The 25,050-nt window shown below is 44.0% G+C and overlaps 1 protein-coding gene and 1 long non-coding RNA gene across 2 annotated transcripts in view; both read right to left on the bottom strand.

The window, feature by feature from the left end:
- LOC146193953 (uncharacterized) overlaps window positions 1-25,050 on the bottom strand; it is a 56,156-nt gene that overhangs the window by 10,494 nt on the left and 20,612 nt on the right. Inside the window, exon 4 of the mRNA XM_084602906.1 lies at window positions 23,226-23,411. Within this exon, the coding sequence (XP_084459032.1) occupies window positions 23,226-23,411 (186 nt within the window). The remainder of the gene's footprint in view (window positions 1-23,225; window positions 23,412-25,050) is intronic.
- On the bottom strand, window positions 2,461-7,166 carry LOC146193954 (uncharacterized). The gene is made up of 4 exons (XR_014706500.1): window positions 6,781-7,166; window positions 5,294-5,452; window positions 3,539-3,687; window positions 2,461-3,457 (listed from the first exon to the last, which is right to left on the bottom strand). It is a non-coding gene; the product is annotated as an uncharacterized LOC146193954 (long non-coding RNA).

Here is a 25,050-nt window from a genome sequence, read left to right as displayed (position 1 = left end):
TAAACAGGTGAACTCTAGATATGTACTGTATAATGGTAAATGGGTGGTTAGTACAGGCAGATAACCTTCTTCGAAGGTCAGATATACAGTGTACGGTCTAAACTTATTTTCACAAAGTAGATTAAGGAATTTAAGATGAATTATTTTTCTATGCGTGGCTAATTCAGGCAGTTAGGCTAAATGTGTAGAGCTGTCACTCTCTGTGCTGTGCAGCAAGCAGAAAACAAATATCAAAGCTAATCTTTACACACTATCCAGTTCACAGATCCAGTATAGGCACTGTAGGTCCCACATAATGCTTGTATACTCTACAATAGGTCAGACCATACTTTTAAAGCTTAACATCAGGTGTTGCATGTTTCAATTTATGTTTTAAGAAGCCAAGTTTTCGCTGAGCTGAACCACATATCTGATCGATGTGCACAATAAAGGGACACTAAAGAGAAAAATGATGTGGGCTTTCATCTACAGAATACCAGTTCCTGGTTACAGAAAAGCCACAGAAAAGCTTCAAAAAGTCGAGTTACTGTCGATAAGCGACGTCGAAAGCCATGTTTCCCGGGGTAAAAAAAGATTGTTATTTTTGAGAAAGCCCATTAAAAGCTAAGTTATAACATGTTCAAGTACTTTGCATGAAGCAGACATAATAGACATGGGGCGATAAGTTTCTATGTTAAGTTTCTTCCCCCTTTTATAAACTGGAGAAACCCTCGCGAGCAGCCAATCACTCGGAACAAAACATTCCCACAGAGATAGAGGAGCAAAATTCTTCAAGAATTCTGAAACCCATTTAAAATAATGCCTGGGGAATCCATTTGGTACCTGATCCGGACCTGAAGATTTTTTCGGGTCTATCCTTAATAGCAATGAGAGCACTCCTTCTTTCAAGATTACAATTTTTTGGGCATTTTTATAATCAGTGTTGGCACTGCATATTGCTACCGCTATATTATCATTGGGCTTGGGACAAAGACAGAGCTGAAGAAACTGTTAAACGCGTTATCAAGTATGGATGCAGTAATGCATATATTGCCTTTCACCTCAGCACCATTTCAGATTTAGAGCCAGATAGGTATCTCCAGAAATTTTTAAGAACTTTGCAAATATGCTTGTAATGTAGTAGAAAAGTACAACCTTCTATCTTCCTGCAAGTCTGCTCGCAACTGCTTACTAAGCGTAGCAATACGAACAGAGTTTTTGAGAACTTTTTGCTATGCACGCTGCAGTTTTCGTTTTAAGTGAATTACATTACACGTTACCAATGGGTTGTGCCTTTCTACTCGTCATATCTTACCTCATATAAATTGAGACTACCGCCATGACCAACAGTTTTAAAGGGGCCCACAAACACCTCCCAAGCATTGTTTGCAAACTATCTCAGTCGCTAGGTCATGCTGCGATACACATCTGAACGTAATAAAACACGTATACGCGCAGCACAGGTCCTGTAACCCTATTCGAAAGTTCGCGCTCTCTTTCCTTCCACTTTTGCGGTCCCCCATCTCCTCTGTGCAACGCGTCTACGTACACGTGTTTTCGAATGACTATTGGTCTGCTTCTTTGGGACGTCCCGCATCCATAAAACTACCACTTATGCCAAAATAATTGTAATACGCTTAGCTTTTAGTTATCAGGAAAGAAAATTAGAATGTTTTGTAGAAAAACATTTTTTGAAAGCTTTTTTCCTTGCACTTCCGGTCTCACGCGGGCACCGCGGTAACCACGGTAACCACGGCGCGGTCGCGCCGTGGTTACCGCTTTCCGCCTGTGTATGCTCTCGTTTCTTGTGTCTCCCATGCGAAATGCGAAATGGACTTCGAAATCGGCTTACCGGTCTCCAGCATTAGGTTGGTGTCTTACATGTTGTGCCCCAGTGCACCGCGCCGTACGTAGTGCAGCAAAATTTCGGAGGCAACCGCTCCGTTCTCGTCTCCACCAAACCAAAAATATGCACCTCGGATCGAGTCAAGGTGACAACATACGCTGGTAAGTAATGTGTTTACTAGCCTGAATTTAGCGCACAGATAAACGACGGTTTCACAGGTGCAATGAGCTAGTCATTGTTGTAATGTATCAATACTATGGCGGCTTTTAAAATCCTACCATCTGAACTGATGACTTGATTGCATCAAACTCGTTTTGTCACGTAGTACGTTTGTAGCGTATGAACTTTTGTCTTACAGTAAATTAGCTACGACAACTGTACCTACCTGGCTCGGCCGTGGGCGATGCGCAAACTCGCGGTATCATGTGCCGGCATTGGCAGCTTTCAGCCCCTGATACTGGCGCAGATTGCGGGTTCTCATTGTACGCAGCAGCAACGAATTAAGCACACTTACCTAACTAACTACAAGCAAATAAAAGTTACCGCAATATGAAAGCTCCGTGTGCAGCTTCACCACAAACGACTGAGCGGTTGAGCCGGAGAGATACAAGATGCCGCGTTAAACACGTATTAGGATTCGCATGCTTTATTTGCCCCTTGCAAGGTTTCACATGACGTGCAGTGATGAGGAGGCACAAAAGAAACAAAGAAAACAACTTTATTTCGAGAGAAGGCGTACAGCATTTCTCTAGATAAGTGCTAAAGCATATTTCATTATGTCCTGAGGCAGTAAACAGTTGACGTTATTAAAAAAAAATTCTCTCCGCGGCGAAGCGCTTGCTTTCTTAGTCGCTCAGCAGTATAAATTACCGCTAAGAAGACAGTATTATTTCGTGCAAATAATAATTCAGCGCAATTACACTGTTGTCTTTTAAACTGTGCACCTTAACGGATGAGGAACAGCGAGCTTGTGAAAAGAGAGATGTGACATGGTCACTTGTGAAGTCGGCTCACTTTAATTACTTCCATTTACTTCCACCTTGGCCTCAAGAAGCTGAACAACTCTGATCGGCATAATTATTCGCAATCTAGCTTTACACACACCCTGAACCCACATTTGCTCTACCTTTCCTACTTTTTGTTTCAAGATGCAATACTTGAAGGGCCTGCGAGCGGTCGCACACCATGTGGAGTCGCCGCGATAAGCAAACAGCAACATGATCTGTGAGCACGTTTGCTTGGACGCAGCCAGAAGCAAAACACAGAGACATGGGTACAACAAGACTGCATTCACTCCGACAGAAAACGTCATATGAAACTGCGCTCCAGCTATTGTTAGTCGCAGCAAACATATTGAAACAATTGTTTTGGCTCCAGCGGCCAATGCTTTGCAGCGCTGATGCCAGTCTGTTGAGCATTTGGGTTAAGTATACTGACAGTTGTACTGTGCAATTGAATAGTCATGATGAAGCACAAATCTGTGCCTGTGTGCAACAATTAGTTCTTCTTTTGACGGTCTTTCATAGGCATCAGTCATAAGGTGGCGCTCTGAAGCTATGCTTGCAGCTGTCTCTCTGTGTGAAGAGCCCCGAGACCGTTTCTCCGCATCCTGGAGGAGCCTCTGGACGTACGCTGCGTGAAATAGTCATCGTGATTACAACAGTTCACTTAGTTTTTGTGTAATATTATAAGTAGAACAAAGTTTTAACTTACAAAAAGTATGCTCCATTTTCACTGGAGTGGAATTGAGGTGTCCTTTTCTTGATTTTGTTATTTTCACTTTCCAGCGGTCCTCTCCTTTTCATTTCTGTGCCTGGAGCTTAGAAGAACTCTCATTGAAGTGACTAACAGCCAGATGTGACCTAAAAAGAAGGTAAATATGAATTAATTTCTCATACTTTGGAAAAAATTGTGTTTCTTGTTGCCTACTAGAAAAATTATGCCAAGTAGAGGCTACTATAAGGAACCATTATGCATTATATTCACACCACTGCAGCAGAGATTACTTCTGTTTTAGCTTCTATATCCAGCGCCTCTATATCAAATTAAGAATGTGATGCAATGATCCTCAAGCAGCAAAATGAATGTATGACATGGGCTATACAACATCATATTGTGGATCACCCGTGTTCTCCCTGCTGTTGTATTCTAGCGATCATCATTAGTCCAAGTGATCAAGTGAACCTTGAGCATTCTTTCAATTTCAATACAGTAGCTTCGGGACATTCGAGACGGTTCTAGAGGGGTCGGAAACTTGCGCTAATAACTTCCAGTTCTTTAAAAACTACCTTTGTCTTGGGACTGCACTAAGATGAGGAGCACAAAAGAGAGACGAGGTTGTTTTTCCAGCCAGCCCTCGATGCTTGCCCTCAACTTTGTGTCATTGCAGTGTCTCAGCTCATGTCATTTCTGTCTGTATGTATTCCTGGTACGCTGTTCTTTATCTAACCCCATCTGCCCATTCTAATATAACAGCAATGACTCTCAATAAGGACCCTTGGGTGGCCTGTGCAGTACGTCTATAGCCTTCTGTCTGACTTTTTCCATGGAAGGGGATTACAGAATGGCTAGTGTTACCATCCTACCAAATATGTTTTTACCATATAATATGAAGCATCCTTGAATGTCAGAAGTGTGCACTGCAGTCTCCTCCAAATGCATGATAACTACCTTTGACATGGCAGTGTTCCAAGTTTCAAAAAGAAAGGCACAAGATAAGTTCAGCCAATTTTACAGCAGTGTATTTACTGTCACGATTGTGGCAGCTGGTTCATAAGGTGCGTTGGGTGCCTACTTTATGCAGAAGTTGGGATTGAGTTACGTGGTGGGCACTTTTTTTTTGGCAGATGTCAGGGTCGACTCCTGTGAATCGCAATTGTAGGGTCTCATTTTACCTGGCCTGATAAAATGAGAGGTCCAGATCAAGCACTGCACTAAGGAGACTGAAGTCAAGCCCAACTTCCATAAAAAGAAGGTGCCAAATGCGTCCAGTAACACAGCAGCTTCTCCCTCCTCACATTAAAAAAACAAAAAAAAAAAAAACACTTGAACTCTTTTTCTCTAAACCTCAGCACTACACCATGAGAAATACTGTTTTGAGGTGCTTGAAGTGGGTCACAATGCAATTTTTCAGCCCTCTAGGGCTATTCCATAGCACAAACTAAAAACGATCTGCTTAGCTGCAAGTTTCTATGGGCTGCTTAGCAAGTTGAAGAATCAAAAGGAGCAAAAGGAAATGGAGCAAATGAAGCACAAGCTTTCCTAAATGAACTTCTGTCTTTCTTTTTCGCATTGTGTTCTATATCCTTTGGCCTCTGTTCCTCTTATAATGACAATATTATGTACCTACATACATTAAAAGCTTCATGCAAGGATTTATTGTTTGCACATGCCATGCAGAAAAGTTGGACTACATAGTCACACTGGAGTGAAAAATGATGTCTTAGTCTTCTCTTTCATTCAACTTACCTTACTTGCATCCCACCATCCGAGTATGCAATTGATTTGGGAGCCAACCAGATAACAAAGTTGTAAAAAGATTCAAGGGAAGATGTTTGGGCTTTGGGAGACAGTTGTCGAGTGTCAATCAAAAACCGGGAGTTCTTCAGAATGGAGTTGCACATGAATCTGTTAAAAATATATACATAAAAAATATATATAAATATTTGGCCGATGAGTTGCAGTGTTGTGTATTCTAGTCGATCGTAGATGCTGAACCTGCTTACAGCTGCTACATTGCAGCTGAAAACAGTTTTAGCATCATATTCATAAAAAGACCCCAGGTCTTGTACTACTATATTACTGTGAAAAGAAATCTAAGAGATGTCGAGCAAACATGCTGCACTTTGTCTTCTTTAAAATTGTCAGTATAGGACAGTATGGAAAATCCCATTGTATTTGTGTTCCATACTGGCATGTATAACCAAGCTGCCTCAGTATTTATCTTGCAGTCCCAGCACTCACATTTACAATATTTTGTTTCTTCACTTCATTATGAATTTCTTTCTCGGCTATGTCATATGTGAACTTGCTGTTATGTGAGGATGTGTAGAAAGTTTTCTCCGTGAAGTTCTATTTGCATTACCTATCTCTTAAATTTATCATTGGTTGACAAATGCCACAAATGTGAGCCGTGCACATTCCGAACAACATCAAAGTGAAAACTTCCCAAAAAAAGCCTATACAAAACAGATTACGTCTGCTCATCCATTGCCTGTTTGCAAGGAGCTCATGCAGGCATTTACTGTATGGTCTATCATGGCCATCATGCTTATCGCATATGTGGTTCAACAGGTTGCACCACATGCTGATGATCAGGTCACCATCACCCTGGCCTAGGGCAGCAACATAGTAAACATGACTTGTGATTGTCTGGATCCATGGTTCTATTGCTTCACAGCCCTTCGACCTGCTCACAGCTTTCAACTTCTTAAATGCAGTACAGAATGATGTTATTACCATGTGTTTGCCCTAATTATTAAAGCAAGCAACTGCACGCATATTTAGTAATGTGCCAGGCATCAAAGTAGTGCTGTATGGGCGATCTGCTGCTCTTGCAATATGTCCGGATAGCTGGGTGGCGGTCTGTAGATAGATGAAATTAAAAACTCATTACATAATAATATATATCAGCAAATGTACCTCTTCCCCAATGGTTTGCAACGATGAAACATTTTGTAATTGTTGGTATTATATAATGATTAATTTGATTTTTTTTATGTATAGACATGCAAGCAGCTCTTGTCAAGGGCACTCTTGGTGAGGTTGAAAATAACTTTTCCTAATAATATGCAGAAATTGTCGCCTTTTGTTAAAGACTGCACTGAGACTCGTTAAGTTGAGGCCCGGCCCCATGCTCGCGCTACTGGGCACTACAGCTGACTTCACACAGTTAATATGAATTGCAGCTTGCCAATTTTTGTATCGCAGTATTGCCTTACCTCTCCTATTCTTACCTGTTCGCATTGTAGAATATCGTCAGTCTGAATGACAACAACGTTCTACATGCAGTACTTGGCGCTGTAGCCCGGGGAGTCGCAACGCCCATCTCCTGCGAGGTCAACTTCCATTCAATCCAGCTGGCTGATGATCTGCACCCGCTGTTCCTGGAAAAGCTGGGACAAAAATAAATGTGCATTTGTGAGCCACTTGTAACATTGCGCCGAACTGTGTCACTCGATCGTTGGACTACTGCATGCGCGTGTTTTTTTTTTTTTTTTATTACGCAAGCTTGCCATAAGGCATATTATAAGAACCCGTGCAAATTATTTTCCGCTATGAACTGGAGAAGGCTCTTGCTCTTACTGTTGTCGTGAGCCATTTGGAGAAGTCCTCTTCCCTTGTTGCGATTTATCCCCCCCCCCCCCCTTTCCGCAGGAAAAATCTAGTTGTGTATAATTCCTGTCTATGCTCCTGTCAAAACCAACACTTACGCTTTTAATCGGCAGCTGATCGCTTAGGGATAAAGAGGCACAACATTGAGCGACTAAGCCAGTTCACGCGAGTGATAACGTTTCATTCGCAACCCCCACCCCCAACGCCCTCCTGCTGAAGGGTAAAACCTCTTGGTACTTTTTTCATCTCTTCATTCCTGACAGTTTCCCCCCTTTCTTTTCTTTCTTCGTTCTTTTATCAACCGCCCATCTCGGTTTTCACGTGTTTCTTTCCTGTGGCTGCCTCGGTTGGTGAATTTGGACGCGGCTCCATCCGCGCGACATTTCAGGGTGGGCTCTGTACAAACACCACACGGCGTAAAAAAAAAAAAAAAAAGAAGAAGAAAGGCTACAGGGCGGGAGTCATGCTGCGATAATAATCGGACACCGAACAGAGTTTGTTTACTTCCTGTCAGCGCGCGCGTTCGCCGTTTCCCCGCAGTCAGCTGACGCCAAACCGCCACTGCTGACAAGCTACACCACAGCGCACAACTATGCAGTCCCCTTCTCTTCATCCCCTTCCTTTTTTTATGCAAAGCATACTAGCCGCACAACCGAGCTCTTCCTTGCTGCGCCGCACGCGGCTGCGTAGCTACCACTTGACCTACATCGACGCACCATGTGATATGACGTCACAACAGCTGTGAAAGCTGGGGCTCAACTCGTGCGCTCGCTTGCGGACGCGCAGCCTGCACCGGCGGCCTAACTCCCGCTCCTACCGCTAGGAGATACTGACGTCACGCAATTGTATAAAAGGTGACGCACTCATTGAGTCAGTTGAGCAGCGAGATGTCGGCCAGAGAGAGGGCGGCTCGCCAGACCGCAAAGCGCAAGTTACAAACAGCCACGGAAACGGGAGAAGAACGAGAAGTACGGCTTGCCAAGCGACGTACACAGTATGCAGCTAGACGGCAGCGTTCGACAACCGATGCCGAGGTGAAGGATGAAGCTTCGAGTACTTCTACTCGGTTCGAGCGGCGAAATGCTACTAAACGAAAAATGCGTGCTGAACACTGATCATCATAGTGTATTTATTGGTTTGAGAAAAATAAAGGAAGAAGCAGAGTAACACATGAGTTGTTCTTGTCTATGAAATGGCTAACCAGGTATAGCCAGGTAACGTTTAATTTTTTAGGCTAGTATGCTTTGCATCCTAGGCTTAACCATAAGCTAAGCAAGACCAATTTTTTTCTTTACAATCGATCGTTATCCTTCACGAAGGGGCATCGTAAAGTCAAACGCAAGAGGAGCCTAAACACGAAGATTTCAAGGTTCGAGCAAGGTGCACGACAGAGTTTCCCTCCGCAACGCTCAAAAGACCGCTCTCTGCGATCTCGATTCTGAATTTCTAGATGTTTGCTAACATCTCATACCCTTGCTGCGGTACGGATATTATGGACCCCGAGCTCGAAAAGCGACTTCGGCGAATGAGTACCGAGATGGGACTCGACCCCCATAAGTACACGCCATTGAAGAATCTGCTGCTGAACCCCGACGACGATAGTATACGGCTCATATGTGCATTGGTGCGTGGGGTCGACTAGCGTAACAGTAAAAAATATCAAAATCCCATCGTAAGCTCGCCACTGGTTTATTTTGAGCAGTGTAATTCACAGTGATCATGACAAATCTTGCTTATGCATGCCATAACGCCGAGCAAGATCACCTGAGTTAAAAAAACAATCCACACTATACTGTGATAACGCGTCTAAAACTAATATTATCACAATCTTTTCATTTTACACTTACCGGCAGTGTTGGAAGAAACAGCGTTGGTACCGCTCCTTCACGCAGACACAGTCTTGTTGGGATCCCCAAATCGCGAACCACATATCCGGGTAAAGGAAACGTAGATAAACGTTTTCTTCACCGATGCTGGCTATCCGATGAGCTGTAGCCACTGTTTCCGGAGGTTGGCGTTTTGAGGCACTTTATGCAGAATGTTTTTCCTGCCGTCACTAGCAATACCTTCACACTCAGGGACTGCACACTGTAACAACCTCCCGCTCATGTCCCGTCAACAACAACAATTCGGCGCTTCGATAACTGCCTTCGCGAACTCAAGAGAGTGGCCAGTCTAGCCCAGAACTGTTCTGCACCTGTCGCGCACACGACGCAACACAAAATCGAAGGTGAGGTCAACGCCAGGGATACATAGCATGGCAACAAAACTTTCGAGTTGTGCCGCGATGAAGCAGACGATGAGAGGCCCCCGGCGGCGCGTCGGCAAGCAAGCGCGCCAAAACGGAAGTTGCGGCGTGCGGCGCTAAGCAAAAAAAGTAAAAGCGCAAATGCGTCAGTTGTGACGTGACAGTGGGCGAGACCCGTGAAGGAGGGCCAGCCTTTGCGTGCGCTAAAAAGTTGAAAGGAGGAGGAAAGCCGCGAAGGCGCAGATATTCAAATTTTGATTGCAAATAACTCTGCTTCCAAATGTCGCATTTCAAAAATTCTTGCGGGAAGGTTATCTTACAGCGACATTGTTTCACATACTAAGCATAGGGAAACTGTATTGCTATGGCTGTTTATAGCCCCTTTAAGGAGGAGGAAGAAGATGAGGAGGAAAGGCAGGGAGGTTAACCCGTAAAAGGAACTGGTTTGCTACCCTGCACAGGGGGAAGGGGGCGAGTGGATATAAAAGTTGTGAGAGAGGGATGGGTGAAGTTAGTACAGTCACATCACAGACATGCCACATCGTATCACGTCACAGTTAGTATATCACGTAACATAGCAGTAAACTCATAGTCTTTCGATTAGGCCTGTACTTTTCATAAAGCAGAGAACAGTTTTAAAATACATCAATAAATACTGTTAATAAAGTATCTACATGGCTAATAATGGGGATTCTGCTGAGTGCAACATCTAATTTGCCAAATATTGAGGTATCGTCTGTCTCATTAAAACTGCAAACAGTTACAGCTTTGCTGCGTATTATGCTTTTATCCAACCGAATATTTGCCCAAAGAGCTTTACAATTAGAAATTGTCCCCTATGGTACTTTGTACTGAAAAATACCACCTGGTAGAAAAAGTAAGTCCAGTATTCTGCTGCTCTGCCCCTGCATTCGAGTCACTTGATTAACCGCCTGGATTATTAGACCTTACTTAGCCATTATTTCTAACATGTAATCACCATGCAGTTTTTCTACAGTTCCTGGGATCCGAAACTCCCGTCTACACCTGGCAGGCCAAAGTCACCCAACAATGCAATTCTGCTATGCCGATTGGTATTATTCGCAATATAATCATTCATCTTTTGAAAAAATTCGACAGACCTACCAGGAGGTTTGTACATTACGCAACGTGGTATCCTTAAGGCATAACTTGCACTATACATTTCCATGGTCACCTATGGGATGAAGAGGTTTGTAAGTTAAAGTTTTCCTAATTACAAAGGCAATGCCACCCCCTCTCGTTTTACTGTCTGTCCAGAGAACATTATATAAAAGTGGAAAAAGTTAACAGTTCTGTATGTCGCTATACAAACAGGTTTTGGTAACAGCAATTGGGTGAGGTTCGTGCAAAACTGACGAAAATTCGAGACTTTCAGGCTCATTATCAATACTGCGAGCATTACCATTAGTAATTCGAGTTCATTACTGAACGTTTGTCAACGTCCTTATCGGATGAGTTGCCATGAGTGTTGTTCAGCTTAACACGAATGTTAGTTTCTAGAATTCAGGTATAGGCCACACCATTTATTATCAGTTCATCTCGCACCTTTGCCCTTATTGTCCTTTGCTCACTGCCACAGTAATATTATTTTCGAAAGGGTCTCTGATGAGCAGTCATCTGAGATGCACATAATTCATCCCTTCAGCTTGCTGCAGTGTATAAAAACAGGCACTTTTTCATTGTAATCATAGAGCTTCAAAACCGGCTGAGCCCAGTGCATCAGCTGTTTGCTTGTTTATTTTATTTGCACAATACTGCATACCTTTTTGGTCTAAGCAGGAAGGGCAAAAGTCAAATACAAGGAATGCTTACACTGCATTCTAATGACAGCAAGTTACATAAATAGACGTTTTAAAAATTATGCAAGCAGACAAAAATACTTTGAGTACATCTTCATCAAAAATAAGTGGCAGTAAGTCACTTTCAATGGTTAAAAATGTTCTTTATGGCCTGTTTGAATCATCACACATTAAAACATCCTCAATTGTTTCTGGCAAAAAAGAGAACTGGTGGGAATTTGTTTTTGCGAAGTGAGAAGTCAAGCTATCGCTGTGCGTGTGTGTGTTGCATTTTTCGAGTTGACGATAGTGTAACATAAGGCGTTGCCGAGATGCCAAATTTTCCCTGATGCAAGCAGTCGAAAAAGTTTAACCTTGCTATCTTTCTTCTGATACGGAGAGGTTCTATTTGGTTTGCTTTCATATGCAGAGATGGAGTCGGAATTTCTATATTTAGTGTAGGTGCAGCTCACAGCATGCCTTTGAACTTTTTCTACCTGTGCAATGCCTTTTTTCATTTGAGGGTCCGACACCATAGCGGCGTACTCGAGTTTCGGTCTAATAATGGATTCATAAGCTAATTTTTTCACATCGCTTGATGCTTAATTTGTGTCTTAAAAATCCCAGCTCTTTCGTTGCAGATAAAGTTATATGGGAAATGTGATTACTCCAGGTAAGCTGGTCATTAATGATTACGCCTAAACACTTGTACTTGGTGACCTGAGTTACAGATATAGAGCTCAGAGTGTAGTTAAACATTTGAGGCGCCTTCTTCGGTGTGATATGCATAAATACTGTTTTCTCAAGGTTCAGGGTCATTCTTCATTTTTTACACCAAGGTGAAACATTATTTAAACCAGTATTAAGTAGGGTTTGATCGAAACAGAGCGTATTCCTTTAAATAACATACAATTATCAGCAAAAATGTTAACTTTAACATTTTCACCAGTGGAAGAGACTACGTCATTTATACTACGTCATTTCGCCTTTCTACCATTCTCGAGCTATTCCGCCGCGCCGGCCTTCAACTCAACTCAAAGAAATGCAGTTTCGGCCATCGGAAAATCAAAGTGCTTGGTCACTTGGTTAATGCTTCCGGTGTTCAGCCTGACCCTGACAAGATACGTGCCGTCAGCGTTCATCCAGCGATGTCCGAAGCTTTATTGGCCTATGTTCTTATTTCCGACGATTCGTCCCGAACTTCGCAGTCCTTGCTCGTCCGCTCACCCAACTCCTCAAGAAAGACGTTTCATTCTATTGGGGGCCTGAACAAGTTGCAGCTTTCTCAGAGCTTATTGCTGCTCTAACTACGCCACCAGTCTTGGCCCACTTCAACCCTTCCGCCAATACTGAACTCCGTACCGACGCAAGTGGCCATGGAATAGGAGCTATACTTACTCAGCGACAACACGGCCGTACAAGGGTGATTGCGTATGCCAGCCGCCTCCTCTCAACACCCGAACAAAATTATTCTATTACAGAGCGAGAGTGCCTGGCGCTTGTCTGGGCTATTACGAAATTCCGCCCTTATTTGTTTAGCTGCCATTTTACTGTGATAACAGACCATCATGCCTTGTGCTGGCTTTCCTCTCTCAAAGATCCTACTGGCCGTTTGGGGCGCTGGGCGCTACGATTACAAGAATACACCTTTTCCGTCGTCTACAAGTCCGGCCGGCTTCACCAAGATGCAGACTGTTTGCCACGTCATCCCGTCGACTCCCCTAGTCCTACAGACTCTGACGATGATGCATATGTCTTGTCTGTCTCCGCCTTTGCCAACATTGCCAAGGAACAGCACTTAGATCCTTCTCTGCATTCCATTATCCTCCGTCTTACGTTTACAAGCGGGAAGCTACAAGAGCGTCGCTTGTAAACGTAAGACGGAGGATAATAAGACCACAAGAAGAGGCCAATTATTCAGGCTTCAATCTATGCCAAGGATCCTGCGGAAGCGGAATCACTGGCAATAGCTGTCACCATAAAAACACAAGACCACCAAAAGAAGTCATCACACGTAGTGACGGACTCCCAACCAGCCTGCAGCGACTACCTGGCCGGAAAACCTCACAGAAGAGCGTGTGCAATATTACGTTCCATCTCCCAGATGCACACAATTACATGGACACCTGGACACGAAGGCCTAGAAGGAAATGACGTAGCGAATGATCTAGCCCGAGCTCTCACAAACCGGGCGAATCCCCATCCCTACCCCACCCCTCTCCTAGGACCCTACGGCGACAGGCTGGAACACCTACGGTTAGAAAGAAGAATTTTCTCACCACCACACAAACAACTTCCTTCCTCGGACGCTATAGACTGGAGAAAAATACAAACAAACACATTCCCTAATCTTCACATTTTAAATAAGATAAGCCCAACAAAATACACGAGTTACTGTCCTTGGTGCGGTGCAAGCCCCACACTCTATCACATCTCTTGGAAATGCCAGGGCAAACCTGACCCAACGTTACTAGTGCCATGCCCGACACACGAGCAGTGGGAGGCGGCCCTGACCAGCGACAACCTGGACCAGCAAGCCTGGATTATCCAGCTAGTCCGCAAGTCAGCTGCTGCCAGTGGAGCCCTGGACTAGGGGCACCGACCACCCAGCTCCTGCGAATTCTTACCGATTATTATGCTCATTAAAAGTTTTTTCTCTCTCTCTCTCCGTCTTACCTCTGACCGCCCTGACCCATCTCTCGCCTTATTTGTGCTCCACGAGAACACCCTATACCGACGTAATATGCGACCAGATGGCACAGACCTTTTGCTCGTCGTTCCCCAACACCTGCGTTCCACTATCCTTGAACAGTTCCATGATGCTCCCACGGCTGGCCACTTGGGTGTCTCTCGCACATACGACAGCCTGCGCCGACGTTTCTACTGGCCCCGGGGCTCTACCACTCTGTCCAGCAGTACATTGTCGCATGTGAACTGTGTCAGCGTCGGAAGAAGCCCACAATTTCGCCTTCAGGTCATATGCAGCCGGTACCCATACCAACTGACCCGTTTTCCCGCATAGGCGTTGACCTCCTTGGCTCCTTGGCCCCTTTCCAATTTCCACCTCGGGGAACAAATGGATCGCCGTCGCCACCGATTACGCTACTCGGTACGCTGTTACCCGAGCCATCCCGACCAGCTGCGCCACAGACGTCGCTGACTTCCTTCTAGAAAACGTAATTCTTCATCATGGTGCTCCTCGCGAACTACTAACTGACCGTGGCCACTGTTTCCTGTCGCGAGTGGTTGACGAAATTCTCCGTTCGTGCTCCGTCCGCCACAAATTTACCACCGCATATCACCCCCAGACGAACGGCCTCACGGAACGTCTAAACCGTACCCTCACAGACATGCTGGCCATGTATGTGTCTGATGATCATCGAGATTGGGACGTTCATCTCCCCTTTGTCACATTCGCCTACAATTCATCTGTCCATTCTACCGCTGGATACTCCCCATTTTATTTATTATTTGGCCGACACCCGTTACTACCTTTCGACACCTCTCTACCCGCTGCAGACGCCACCAGTACTTACACCAGTGATGCCGTCACCCGCGCTCATGATGCCCGCCGGATAGCTCATGCTAGGCTCTCTGCATCTCAAGACTCTCAAAAGATCCGGTACGACAGCCGCCACCGTGATGTCCACTACACTCCTGGATCTCTCGTTTTGCTGTGGCTCCCGTGCCGTCGAGTGGGCTTGTGTGAAAAACTTTTGCCCCGTTACACTGGCCCTTACAGTGTTTTGCGCCCCGTGACCGACGTCACCTACGAAGTTGAATCTGTGGTTCCGAAGTCCCCGTCCACAGCTCCAACCTCCGAAATAGTGCATGTGTTCCGTCTAAAGCCCTATTATCAACGTTCTATTTCGCTAACATAGACCATACCGGGACTGTGCTTTTCCCGCGGGAGGGTAGTATTACTTAGCTGTATTCGCTGTTCGTGATGAGGATGAAGAATGCAACAGACTTGGAGAAGACGACGACGCTGAGTGTTGTGAAATCGGTGCCTCATCAACGTTAGTTGTGCGGACAGCTTTGGGACTGTAAATCTTCCACGTAACAATATATAGCAAAAACAACAGAGGACCCAACACACTCCATTGCAGGACACCTGAGGTGACCTAAAGTGGAGGGGAACTAAATCCGTCAATCTCCACACACTGTGTTCGGTGCTGTAAGCAAACAGCAATCCATTTCATGAGTGGCGCAGGTACTCCAATTATTTTAAGTTTTACTAGCACTTTACTGTGCGGAACCGTATCAAATGCTTTACTAAAATCGAAATATATGATGTCAACTTGTCCAGACTTATCTAAAATGGCACTAAAGGTGTGAACACCTGTAATTAACTGCATAACGGTCGAAAATCCCTTTCTGATACCATGTTGACATGGACTGAGAGTTGAATTTTTATTTAGAATCTGCATTATATGATTTGCAACTATATGTTTGATGAGCTTACAGGAAAAATAAGTTAGGGAGATGGGACGATAGTTCCCCACCGAAAAACGGACCCCATTCTTGTGACTTCTCGCTGTGAGCCAATCACAGGGTAATGAAGCTGACATCAATGATTCACGGAAGACTTTACTTAATGGGCTAACGATTCTACCATCAGGACCAGTAGAACACTTTGGTCGAGCCTAAGAAGCATCTCTACGATGCCTTCATAAGACACCAAAACAAGAGGCTCGCATGAGGAATCACAAACAATGTTCACATTACCAACATCGTCGTCATCATCATCTTTAGTGGAAAGCACAGCATGAAAATACGAGTTGAAGCGTATTGTCATTTCCACTGTTCCATTAAGGAAACTGCGTCTAAGTTGCAAACTTTCAACTGCTGATAAATGTGCAATCACCTGGAAAATAAAATTAGTTGAAGACTTACAGTAGCAAAAATTCTTAAATATAACAGCCATAGAGTTAATTAAGGGAAGACGCGAGTCTTAGAATGGTCGAAAATGGTCAAAAATCTATTTTGAGAAAAACTCATTTTCGTAACGTTTATCATTTCGTGCACCTGCACCCAAATTATTATTAGCATGTAAAAGGACCAGCTCAAAAAAACGGGGACAAAAAAACACGAAATGAAAGGAGAGCGCCCATCCTGTCATTTTATGTTCCTTTGTCCCAGTATTTTACGCTGGTCTTTTTACGTGCTAAGTATGGACCAACTGGCCCAAAGAGCCATTTGCTGAATTCAGTCAGGAAATGTGATAAAACCGGCTTTCAAAATGTCACGGCAGCCACGAAATGCCCCCCGAAAAGAGGAAATTTGTTCTAAACTCCCACACACCGCGGGCGTTGCAGCTGGCCGATCGCCGCCATTTTCCGCTTGGTTTGAAACTGTTTTCTTTGTGCAGAATTTCGTCATCATCATCATCATCAGAGCCTGACCATACCCACTGCAGGATGAAGGCCTCTCCCATATTTCTCTAATTAACCCGGTTCTGTGCTAGCTGCATCCACTTCACCCCTGCAAACTTTTTAACCCCATCCGCCCACCTAACTTACTGCTGTCCCCTGCTACGCTTTCCTTCTCTTGGAATCCAGCTTGTTACCCTAAGCGACCATTGGTTATCCTCTCTTCGCACTATATGTCCTGCCAATGCTCATTTCTTCTTCTTAATGAAAGCTTCCAATCCAATAGACCAGATAGAATTGGCAGGGATATCAAAGCTAATCAATAAGCGTAAAGTGGCTGATATAAGGAAGTATAACACAAAGAAAATTGAGCATGCTGTAAAGAGTGGGGGGAGCCTTAAAGCAGTGAAGAAGAAATTAAGCATAGCAAAAAATCAGATGTATGCACTAAGGGATAAGGCGGGCAACATCATCACGAATGTGGACAAGATAGTCAAAGTAGCCGAGGAGTTCTATACTGGTCTCTACAGTAGCCAAAGTAGTCAGGACTGTAATGAGATTAGCAGTACGGAAAAATAGTCAGATGTTCCACCAGTGACGAAGGACGAGGTTAAGAAAGCAATAGAAACTATGAAAAAGGAGAAAGCAGCTGGAGAGGATCAGATAACTACAGATTTGTTAAAGGACGGGGGGGGGGGGGGGATATTGTGCTAGAAAAACTGGCCACCTTGTATACGCAATGCTTGGTGTCATCAACGATACCGGAACCATGGAAGAACGCTAACATTATCCTCATTCATAAGAAAGGGGATACTTAGGATATTAAAAATTACAGACCAATCAGCTTACTGTCTGTTACGTATAAAGTATTTACTAAGGTAATCGCTAATAGAATCAAGACAACCTTAGACTGCAATCAAGCACGGTACTCTACTATAGACCATATCCATACCATCAACCAGGCGATAGAAAAATGTTCAGAATATAACCAGCCCTTATCATAGCATTCATTGATTACGAAAAAGCATTTGACTCAGTAGAAACCTCGGCAGTGATGCAGGCATTACGAAATCAGGAGGTAGACGAGCCGTACGTGAGTGTGCTGGAAGATATATATAGTGGCTGCACAGCAACGAAAGTTCCGCATAAAGAAAGTAACAAAATTCCCATAAAGAAAGGTATTAGGCAAGGAGACACGATCTCCCCAGAACTATTCACAGCTTGCTTAGAGGAAGTATTCAGAGACTTGGGATGGGAGCAGTTAGGGATAAGGGTAGATGGAGAATACCTCAGTAATCTGCGATTTGCTGATGACATTGCCTTGCTGAGTAACTCAGGAAATGAACTGCATGGAATGATTGGTGACCTAGACAGGAATAGTAGAAAGGCAAGATTAAAAATCAATATGCAGAAGACTAAGGTAACGTTCAACAGTCTCGGGAAGGAACAGCAGTTTACGTTAGGTAGCGAAGCACTGGAAGTAGTAAGCGAATATGTCTACTTAGAACAGGTAGTAACCGCAGATTCGGACCATGAAAAGGAAATAACAAGAAAAATAAGATTAGGATGGAGCGCATTTGGCAAGCACACGCAGATTATGGCTAGCAGCTTACAGGTATTGCTCAAGAGGAAAGTATACAACAGTTGCATCTTACCTGTACTCACCTCTGGGGCTGAAACGTGGAGGCTAAGAGGGTTCTACTTAAGTTGAGGATAACGCAGAGGGCTATGAAATGAAAAATGGTAGGGGTAACATTAAGAGATAGGAAGTGTGCAGAGTGGGTCAGAGAAATAACTGAAGTTATATTCTAGTGCAGAATTTATGCCATCTCAAAATGGCTTAGCTCAAGTGGACTGGCTGCCCATGTCTGTATTGTGAAGGCCATTTATGGTCTCTGATTAGCTTTCACGCGAGTCTCCCGTTGGTTGGTATGATCGGTGCATCTTTTTTTTCTTTGTTTTGCGTTCACTGCCATCGCTGCCTCTTCGTGCGCGTCTGCGTTTCGCTCGTGTTTCTCGATGTACCGCTTTGTGCAGAGTTCTCCCTTGCGATCGAGATGCCGGGAAACAGTAGATTGTAACCGTGCACGCAAAGAACCTTTGGAAGCCGTAACAAATGGGTGTGGACAAAAACCAGAAGACACCGGCCACAAGCTTGCCGTCGGAACCTGCGTTACAGCCAATGTCAGACTTGTTAGATGTGCAAGGAACATCAACCCCGCTGCCCTATGACGACACCGCGGGTTCAAATTACAGCGCAAATCGCATCCCTGATCACGGTACACTTTGAGCTGACGCCACCACCATGTCCTATTCTATGGCGGAGCCGGCGCACTGTGTTGAGTGGTCGGCACAGAATTCGTTCTGTCAGGAAAGTCAGCTTCAATGCGAGTTTTACCTCGCCGTCAGCGCGGAATGCGACGCCAGTACCGAGTTCGCGATTGTGGACATGGAAGTGTCAGCGCGACCGCGCGTTCAGCACAACAACAAAAAAATAATAATAAAGTCTGTATCAATATTGTACTCGCTGTGTGTCAGCTTAAAATGAAAATGCAGTGCAGAATATATCGCGCCATTTTCCCTTACTTGGTGAAATTTTTGATGGTTTCCCTGGCATTTCCCCGATTTTTCCCGCTGCATGAAATCTCCTTGACGATTCCCGGTTTTCCCGGTTGCTAGACACCCTGATGCTATTTGAATATTTTATCTCGCTTGTGGCCTGACACGTGTTGCGATTCTGGTTTTGCCCTGGTGGGCGGTTGCTTGAGGGCATTATAAGTAGTGGTTGGCACCCTCCTGAAATAAAGTTGTAGTTCATCGCTCATGTGTCTATATTCTTATCTTCTGTACGTGTGTAGTATGCACTGTTGAAATACACCATGGAAAACCAGCTAGCCTGTCAGCTTGCCCTGTTCAAGTGGTATTACTAGGCCCTCTGTTCAAGAAGGTAGATGAGCTAGAAGCATCTATATAGCACTAATGTCAGACAACTACGATGAAATTTTAAGCCCTGCAAAATGGCAGGATGAAGAACTGAAATAAGTGAGCGAGCAGGTTGATAAAGTAAAAAAGAAAGGATGGGCACTGAAGATACTGTAAAGCTTGATGCCTCTCTAAGTGAGCTTGAATGGCAAGCGCAATGTCAGAACAGAAATACATGGGCTTCCTAACACCAACTGTGAGGACATTGTAGAAACCAGTTTCCTCCTCTTCCCCACGGCTGATTACCACCACCTCAGCAGCGTCGTGGCAGCAACCAGTGATGGGTGCATCACCAAGACGTCTACGTAAATTCCCGCGAGAAGACATGGAACTTCTGGATCCAGCCGGCAATGCAAGCAGTTGTCTCCCGGGGGATAGCAGGCACGATGTACACGGCGCACAAGGGAGGACCCGTCATGCACGACTGCCTGTCTTCTGGTTTCCAATAGTGAAGCTATCGGTAGATACCGCAAGCTCTCATTGCCTCCAGCGGCAGAAGCCGTGGTATGGCTTTGTCCTAAGGATGTAGCACGCATAGGAGATCACGACCACCATATTCTCGGCCTGTGCAAATGTCCGTCACCAAAGTCACAGCCCCATTCCCCAGCTGGTGAGTCACAAGTCCTTCTTACGTAGCCTTGCCCCTTCCAAGGAAAACCTAGTTGAGGTAGCTAGCCGGCATGCTCTGTATTATTCGCAAGTGCAATAAATAGCATTTGAGTATTAACACTGTGTCGTCCCCGTCCTTGTCCCTTTGTTCCCTCTGCGGGTCGCTAGCGAGGCCGTGGCACCAGCGGAGTGGCGGCGGGCACAAGACTGCTCCCCTCATACTGCCACAACTTATAGATGAAAGTAAATGAAATTACAGAACCCTACAGTGTGCCTGAGCTGACCCCAAATTCAGTTTGTGCTCTGCACAGGCTGCCCTCAAAAGACAGAAAAGAACCAGGCATTATAATCCAATTTCTGCACTGAACTCAGTGCGACCAATGGCTGTCTAAAAGGAAAAGCACAAGGATGAGCTGTTTTCAGTGAGGACAGTAGAACACCTGACCCATGCTAACTGCTATATGTTACAAAGAAGTGGGCCAGAGAGGCAGACAGCAAACCTGCTCATGTTGTCAAATGTGTTGAAGATTTGGCAGGAATGCTGTACCCTGCTACAATGTCTGATTTCTGTTGTATTTCCAGCGTTTTTTCAGCATTATCATGCCCTCGTATAATATCAGTTGAGTTTGCTAATTTCCAGAATGGATGCATCTGACGCTGCGAGCAATCGGGAAGGACGGCCGTGTGTCACATAGACTCCGCCAAATGTATTCTCCTTTCGCGAATAAGGATTTTTAAAGCGCTTCAAAAGCATCAGGACTCGTTCCCGATGCCTTCAGAACAACGAGGAGACCACCGTTTCGCAGGTCGGATCATTTTCGAAAATCCAACGAGGATTTTAAGTTCAAGCGTATCGAGCGAGTAGCTAAGCCTAACAGATAGGCCTCCACTCAGCTGCCCGCCGCGTCTCTGCGGGCAAAGTCTGCCGCAAATCATGACGACCTTGACGGGCTACGAACCGGATGGAATGCGTATTGTCTCCATTCCGCAGACGAAAACGCCAGTTTTCGACGCGCTTACGGAAGCCAATATCCAGCGTAAGATAGATGAGTGGGAACGCGCATCAGTCTGCTCAGACATCCTTGCACTGAATGGTGCAATGAGCATATAAATACGATAAATTCTCCCTTTTCCTTCAAAACTTCAACTTTATTTCTTCGTAATAATGTTTACTGAAATGCTCGTAGGGCTTATTTGAAAAAATATCAAGTTATAAAAAAAACAGATTTTCTCTATGAATATCACCTTTTAACATCATTTAAACATTCAGTTACGTAAGCACATTACTTTACTAACTTAGTGGTGCACTAAAGAGCATTCTGAAGGCACCTTTTGCAGAAACTCGATTTACACGCTCTAAGCATTCTTATAAACCTCAACAAATTATTGCCCTGAGTGGCGAATTTTGCTGTTAAAATCAGACAAAACATCTCGGCTCCTGCCTTTTATTTCAAGAGAGTAGGAGGAGTCACCCAATGCACGGAGTTCGTTTCAGGCAATCGTGTGGTGGCAATAGTGACAGCGCAGTGTTCTTGCACCAGTCTTGTTGCTTCGGTGAGAAGCTCTGTGAACTACAAATATACAGTGCCTATATCAAATTATTATTTGCATCATGTCCAAAAACACTAATAAACATTACTTTGTGTGTCAATGCAGATTCATTGGCACAGTGATGAGGTTGAGCCTCATGAAAGCAAAGAGTACAAGCATATCTTTATTTCTGTGGGCTTAACTTAGTTGCTCCGCTGTCTGCAACTAAAACTATTTATTTGCAAAAACCTCAAAACAAACAAAAAAAGCTGGAAAGATTGTGGGGACACTTAGACTCTGCCCTTAAGAGTATGATTTGATAGCATAGGCTACCAGCCTACATATAAAGCCCTGCTTTAACCAAGCTGTATGAACTTGCCCTAGTGGCCTAGGTGTTGCATTAATGCGAGGGCCCTGGCAGGCTGATTCTGATGTAACTCTCCCACGTGAAAGGAGAGATGGCAGCTCCTGTGAAAAGTAATGTCAGGCAACCCTATGTCCAGTTAGTGCTCAGCCATGTACCGCCTGCCAGCGCCTTGCTTGTGATGTTTTACTCAACGCCAATGGTGGCGGAGGGCCGCCAGCACTGGATTTTTACTGAGCGAAGCCTTTAAGGTTGTTGCTTTAAAATAAATTTTGCAGAATGCTCTTTAGTGCACCTTTAAATACACAATGAACATCAAAGAGAACACACCATCTTGCTACACAAGGTTTCGTAAACTCTGGCACACACTGCCTGTACTAATTTATGGTCTGTAACGCTGCAGTCTAGCCTTCCACATGCACTTAATGAGTTTAACCTTACATTAAAGCAGCCCAGTTTATTATCAAAGAATGTTTTGCATGTCAAGTTTAGGTGAGGGAAGTCTGCTTCCTGTATTAGTTTTCAGAGTTTTGTTTGCCTTTCTTTTTCGCCGTTCTTAATGATAGCATGCATTCGGCGTACTACTAGTATACAATTTTGGATGTTCTTGAGCTGTTTTTGCTGTTCTGCTCACTAATTCCAAGGGCAGCCAGGATCACACACAGCGTTTTTCCCATTTTCTTCCCCACACATAGTGTGTTCAATCTGCTGTATGGTGAAATGAAGTGAAACTAAAGCGCAAAAGCTGGATGCAATGAAAAACCGGAAACTTGATTCAATTCTTTACAAACACGTTTGACCGTATATATAATTTGGTATATAAAATAGACCTCAGTTGCTACTTGCAGGAGTGCAGTGCACAATTCGATATGTATTATGGTCCCATACACTGTGCAACTTTCCTGTACATTTACATAAGATTTTCAAGAGAATCACCTGCATGTTTGATATAGCCTGTAATTCTAAATATTCAGGTTCAATGTAATACCTGGGCTCGTCTGTACTGAGTATGACACACATAGAAGGAGATACACAGCTGGTAAATGGACAGGTAGGACCAAATAACAAAATGCAATGATACATATATATACACATAAAGATGAAATGATCGACCCGACACAGCTCACCAAGCACCAAGGAATGAAACACCAGTGCCACCTACCTTCCGAAAACAAGCGAGGAGTCCAGGGCGCTCGGCCTTAGGCACTTTGTTCTCGGCCGCAGTGAGCCAGCGCCATTCTGCCTGCAGGGTGTGAACGTGGCACAGCAGCTGTCTGGCTTCAGGCCAGGTCCCCTGGAGAGCCGCCTTCACAGGAGCTGAATACTTGCTCACAAAGGCTTTGGGAAACTGGGAAAACAGAAGGGCACATTTCTAGCATCATGCAAGGCTCAATTTAAGTGGGGGACTGGGCTCTTGGAACATTTATTTTTACTTTTAAGCTAAATGCAATGAAAATGCACAGCCTCAATCAGTTTTTTGTGCTGATTTCAAATATGCAATTATATTTTTGATGTGTCATTAATTTTCAAATTGTTTGACATTTTCACTCTTTGTTTATAGCAACAACAGAGAATAATTAAGTAACCAGGAAATTATTATTAACAGGTGGCTAGATAACACACAGTATAAGGAATACAATGTAGAAACCACATTTTTGATCAAGGTAATATTAGTAATTTTACATTTGTTGAAGTTTGATATAAGAAAAAGCCGTTGACAAACCTTTCAAATTAGATCATGCATAACAATTACCAAGCGTAAAATGAGAAATATGTAACGAACATTGTATCATGCCTACACCTAGGATCATGCAACAATAAAAATTGTCTTTGTCCGCTCTAGATGTAAAGATATCCTGCTTGTAAACCATCACACCATCAAAAATTTGTGTTTTGAGAAAATGAGAAAAAATGAACTGAGATGGGATTTATATGGCTCATTTGCATCTTATAAAGTGGAATGAATGACACAGGGAGTGAATAAACTACATACTAGGTATGAAGGGTCGTTGGGATATAGGCTTCCATGACGTCATTTTTAAAAAGTAGCAGTTTTTGCAATTTTCAGCTTTTCAAGAGCTCTGTCCCCTTTTAAGTGCACATCTGTTCAATGCATGCCTATGTTTGCACAGGCATGTTAAGAAGTTTAAACAGCAATTACTGCACATGAACGCTTTGTGACTATGTAGTTTTTGTTGCTTGTTACATTTTTCTCCCTGACTACAGTAAATATGTGCAAGCAGTTAAAAAAAAAATCCAGCAATGCCTTTAACAAGTTGTTCAAATAGATGTTTTGGCAGACAACCAATTCCAAAAAGTGAAATAGTTGTAATGGATGCTTACCAAACCTTGAAGATGCAAATGCCACAAAATGCCCATAATTTCCACTTGGTACGTAACACGCAATAATTGTTTCATAACATTAAGAATTTTCTAAATAAAGTAACAAGGCAAACAAATAAATGTCACGTGTCCTCGAGAATCATCAACACAGAGATCTTGGCAGCTGATGCTGATATGGCAAAACACAGAAATGATAAATGATATGCCAGACCAGAGGTCTGATGCACAGAAATACAATCACTCTTAAGACTGCTTTCCATGGTCAAACTATGGAAACCTTGCCTCCACTTAACTCGTGAAAACTCTCTGCACTGGACCCTCATCATGGGATGATTTAAACCAAAGAATGAGCGAACTTTGCAATGTTTACGTACTGCTGAATTATGTGGAAGCGAAGTATTCCCACATTTATACGAAGCCCTTAAAAGACAGGCTCTGTTGCTCATCAGTGGAATAGGCCTTTTTAGGCCTAATGTTGCTTTCCAAGATACGAGAATTAAAATAGGGTGGATACGAAGGTCCATGCATGAAATGGTATTATGGAGCCAGAGGTGATCCTTAATTGATGCCAGCCAGCATACTCCAAAGTGTTTCGCCGGAGCATCCTTAGCAGGTATGTGGATCGCTGTACTATGCATACTTGG

The sequence above is a fragment of the Amblyomma maculatum genome, chromosome 4 (genome assembly GCF_055883805.1).
Source record: "Amblyomma maculatum isolate TAMU_Amacu chromosome 4, ASM5588380v1, whole genome shotgun sequence".
Lineage (NCBI taxonomy): Eukaryota > Metazoa > Arthropoda > Arachnida > Ixodida > Ixodidae > Amblyomma > Amblyomma maculatum.
The sequence above is the reverse complement of the archived record's forward strand: the minus strand, read 5'-3'. Positions and strand labels throughout refer to the sequence as shown.